The following is a 4,826-nucleotide window of genomic DNA, read 5'->3' on the forward strand; positions in this document are numbered from 1 at the left end:
AAGTCTTCACGGGCACAGACTACAGGTGGGTGTCCACACATTTAGAATCTCCCTTCTTTAGACGTGACCTTGCTATGGGCTCTAGATGCACTGACAATAAAGATCTTGTGACTAACATTTGTATAGTGAGAGCTACAATATTGAAAGCAGTTTGGCAGTCCAAAATTGAGTTACTCTTTCAAAAGAAGTATGAGTCTCTGGACACAAATTTATTTTTGGAAACGTGTTGGTGACAACTTTGGGGGGGGGAGGGGCACTATGTGTAAAACTACCATATCACGTGCGTTCAAGATATGTTTGTAAAACCCCTTATGTGTGACTTTTTTAAGGAATATAATGTACCCTTTTCTTTCAAAATCTATAAGTTCTTTTTCAAATTTGAAAAAAATATTCCTTTTGTATATATATCTCTTTAAGTTTCAAGAACTTTAAATACTCTTCTGTTGAACTGACATAATAGGTCACAATTTTCTTAGGTGACCTCGAGGTGACAACTCCATAGTAGAAAAAATAAGCATTGCAAGCTACACAACTAGCAAGAGTAGTCAGGGAGCTGGTGTGACCCCTTTGATTTTTTCTTTTTTTGTAAAGAACCCTGTGCAAAGGATATGTCAGTGATGCTTGTAACTTTCTGTAATTAGTGCAATTCAAGCTCAACTAAACATTTTTTTTATATTTTAAAGTCGGATTTGAGGACCCTAGGGAGTTTAAGAGAAAGAGGCAATTGTATTCATGAAATGTGATAACCAAAGCTCCAGTGCATTGCAAAAGCCATTTGTTCCATGCAGTAGGGGCCAAGCATATAGAGTTTTAGAATCATTATGTGCACAAATTGATGGGCGCATTGTTAGAAAAAAACCGGGGTCCAATGTATTTTAACCGCCTGAAATCCTAAATCCCAGTTAGATTTTGAGCTTGCCTTGAAGCAAACCAGGAAGTTGTCACAAATTTTAGGGTAATTATCGGCAAAAGCTTTAAATTTTGACCTAGAAATCGGGAGAATTTCAAGCTTGCCCTTATTTTCTTCGGTTAGGAAAAATGTAATTTTTCTAGCCGGGGATGGGCGATGGGGTATTATAGCTTGTGTATCATTAGACAGTATTAGAGAATTGTTCATATATTAGATAGGTATAATGAACAAGGTGCATGGCATGTTTGAGGACACAGGTAGCAGAGGAACTTTTAAGGGGTAAAACAGAGAGAAGTGACCCACCTTTAAGACGCTTAGCACAGGCAATATGGCATGTTCGACCAGAAAACAAAGAGTGCCGCGGGAAGTTACACACATGGAAAATAAGGGACTTTTTATTCTTTTTAAAAAACGAGGTCAAGTGTGAGCGACAACGATATACAGACACGTATATTTTGGAGAGGAAGGTGAACGAAGCGCAGTCACGAGAGGCTTCATTTCCACACTCTAATGCCGCAATAATATAGCGAGCATATACACTTTCACGATCTTTTTCAATAGCGGAAAAGAAAAAGACAAAAAAGCAGAAAAGCGCCAGAACGCTTGCTTTTTGCGCTCATTTTTCTTTCTACGCCATGCTGTCTGCACTCGCTTTTGAGTTTCGTTCTGCCAGCTTCACTGCAGACGCTTGCTTCTCATCTGGCCTGATTGGTTCCGCATTCCGATATATAGCATACAGCACCAGCTGAGCAATCCCTGACAAGCATCCCAGCCCATTGGGTATCTGCAGCATTCATCATAAAATTTAGAACATGGGTTTTGTGTATGAGGACCAGTGAAGGCGCAGACGGATTTGCATTCATGCACCAGCATATTGTGCATATGTCTACACATACACAATATACCATCATGACTAATTAGGAAAGCAAGACTACTCACAGCCACAAAGATATCCCGCGTGACGATGGAGTAGCCGGACCATACGGCACCGTTGAGGAAGTTGAAGAGGGAGAGCAAAAATGGCATGTACTCCACACTCCTGGTTTTAATAACCAATCCCTACACATCCAAATTCCATACTAAAGTACCCATGTGGTGATACAATACGGACGTTACAGCTAGTACATGCACACACATCCACACACTCCCTGATCTCTGTTACCTTGATAGGGACTTACCATAACCGAAAGGGGTGATGCATACATTGCAATGGCCACCACCACACACATGGAACCTGCGGCTAACTGTCGCGTAGTGAGCGAATGAAGCCCCAAGAGCACCACTAGAATGACAACAGAGTATGCCACCACCACCGCCAATATCCACTTCATCATTTGCATCTTCATTTAAACCCATACACATATGTTAAAATTCAGCATCACAAATTCTAATAGCTCTAGAACTATAAAAAACAATGTGTTAGATTGGGGCAAAAGAGGACCTTCTTTTGCTTGGCAGCATAAGTGAGGAAGATGACAATGTAGACAAGCTCAAGGGCAACCCCAAATCCATTGATGGTGAGGATGAGCATGCTATGCGGCTTGATAAATGGCAAGCCGTAGAGCACCCACAGCAAGCAATTGAAGAGAGTGCACACATATGGTAATCCGGAGAACTCTTCGGTTGACCGCTTCTTCACGATCTTGTAAAAGGTGGGCCTGTAAGAAAGCAATTGGGTGCACAATGTGTGCAAATTAGCCATGGAAAATTAGCTTTTATGCCTTGAATTAGTAATTCAAGGTTTAGTTAAGTATGTAAATTTAGGTCATTGTAATGAGCTAGGCTTTCTCTGCAATGGATTCAGTTCTAATTTATTAAGCTGATAGATAAGATTACTGGAGGATGGTATCTTGGCGATCAAGAAGTGTTGATATGTTGGTGAAGAAAGTGTATGCAATATAGATGCATAGCAAAGACCCAAGTTCAATTCCTAGCGGTGGAGGCTGCACGGTAGAATTAAAGAATTAGATCAAACTTCACAAGGACTTACAGTGGTGACAAGAATAGTGCTGTTGCAGTGGCATTCCCTGCATTTTGTTTTTAAAAGGAAAAAGAAAGAAAATGAGCTGATTGTTCTCTCTCTCTCTCTCTCTCTCTCTCTCTCTCTCTCTCTCTCTCTCTCTCTCACACACACACACACACACACACGCACGCACAAAGCAAATCATACTTTTTTTGCAGTCCAGCGAGGGCGCGCAAGGTGCGAGTACGTCGCCGCTCAACTACAACATCGTACAATAGCATTTCCGTGATGGCTATAATTTCTTTATCGCTTAATAAGATATTTAGGGCACACAATTGTCGTGGGCGTGCACGTTGGCCCTAAATCATTAGGACCTTATAACAAGGAGACTGGTGCCAAGTATTAAAATCAATGCACCTTACGACGTAACAGGTTACATTAAGCTTCTCTTAATTAAATGCCACCACAAAACACGTACAATAGTAGCAGGAAGCTTTCAACTATAAATATCAGGTCAATATCACTAATTAATTAAAATGCAATGAAATTTTAGAAAAGCTCAAAGTTTTCTTTGTGATAATTAAAGGAGCTGATTAACATTAAAATTCAGATGGAAACGATTGGCCAATTGCGACGTTCTCTGTTGGTGAATATTCATTGCTTCAGTGCTATTGGCCAGTCACAAGATCATGAGCTTACCTCAACATCATGAGCTTCTATGAGGGAGGCACTGCATACCTAGCTAGGTACGATTGGGGGCAAGGGACCGCCGGCCCGGTGGGGTGGGGGGGGGGGGGGGGGGCGGCGGTCCCTTGCCCCCAATCGTACCTAGCTAGGTATGCGGTGCCTCCCGAACAGAAGCTTATGATGTTATGGGTTGTATGAAAAACACTAAAAAAGGCTCCCTTTTCCTACATGAGCAAATTTCTAGTGTGAATATTAGCAAACTGATTCTGCAGTTGATGAAGCAAGATTTATTGGCTAATATATGTAGAATTTTGGGATTGGATGCTGCTAAATAGCCCATGCAGCATCATTAAGTCTTGGATTACTAAGAATTAATCTAGCTTTCAACTTGACTTAGAATCACTCTACTATTGTTGGCCTTCAGCGTCCTTATAGGAAAATGTAGAGTACAAAATAAATACAACAACTCTCAGAAAAAAGCAGCAGCATGTGTATGCACGCAGTACTTACCAACCATGCCAAACACAAGCTTCAAATCGAAAGGCATGGTGATTCTGCACTAAGCTTGCAGCCGCTCGCTGTGTCGGTATATGAGAGAGAGAGAGAGAGAGAGAGAGAGAGAGAGAGAGAGGTTTGCACAGCTAACACACTAGATTTATAAAGCCTGCACAAAGGAGGTGGCAACAAACGAGGGAAAGAGGAGGTGGTGCAGGCTGCTGCGAGGTAAGCAGCCCGTGTACTAACGGCCTCGCTGATCTCAAATTAATTCGCTTCAAGAGTAGTGAGTGAGTGAGTGAGTGAGTAGTGTATGTATGTGTGTGTAAGAGAAGAGTGGTTGCCTTCTTGGTTGCACCTCTTTATAAATAGGTGACACCTTATGTAGACGTAATATGTGTGTAACTCATGGAAAAAAAGGATAAGGCAGTTATTTAAATATACTGGGGGAGCTCTTCTCAAGGAAACGGATAGGAAACTGTAGAGCAATACCACAAGCCTTAGCTCAACTAGGCCATTAACACCCTCCAATTTACAAGGGAAAGGATGAGGTCTTTTTGTGATGTTATGCTCACCTCGAGGAAGTGTATGAGAGACTTGTTGCCACGTGCTAGACCTAATGAGGTGTAGCTATTGGGGCTCTCTCTCTCTCTCTCTCTCTCTCTCTCTCACACACACACACACACATATTATATCTTGAGCACAAAACCCATTCGATAGATCTACAAGGTTACTTCCACTTGCTCCTACGACACCAAAATTTCTCTTTCC

General features: G+C 41.7%; 1 protein-coding gene across 1 annotated transcript; it reads right to left on the reverse strand.

Moving 5' to 3' along the window:
- Positions 1–1,289: 1,289 nt before the first annotated feature.
- On the reverse strand, positions 1,290–4,433 carry LOC147424115 (bidirectional sugar transporter SWEET7-like). Its single transcript, XM_086501829.1, has 6 exons — positions 4,071–4,433; positions 2,901–2,937; positions 2,352–2,568; positions 2,089–2,250; positions 1,850–1,969; positions 1,290–1,694 (listed from the first exon to the last, which is right to left on the reverse strand). The coding sequence occupies exons 1-6, from the start codon at positions 4,105–4,107 to the stop codon at positions 1,539–1,541; spliced, it is 729 nt and encodes a 242-aa protein (XP_086357955.1). The 5' UTR covers positions 4,108–4,433; the 3' UTR covers positions 1,290–1,538.
- Positions 4,434–4,826: the final 393 nt, after the last annotated feature.

The sequence above is a fragment of the Adiantum capillus-veneris genome, chromosome 26 (assembly GCF_014529385.1).
Source record: "Adiantum capillus-veneris isolate H3 chromosome 26, ASM1452938v2, whole genome shotgun sequence".
In the NCBI taxonomy this organism is placed as follows: domain Eukaryota; kingdom Viridiplantae; phylum Streptophyta; class Polypodiopsida; order Polypodiales; family Pteridaceae; genus Adiantum; species Adiantum capillus-veneris.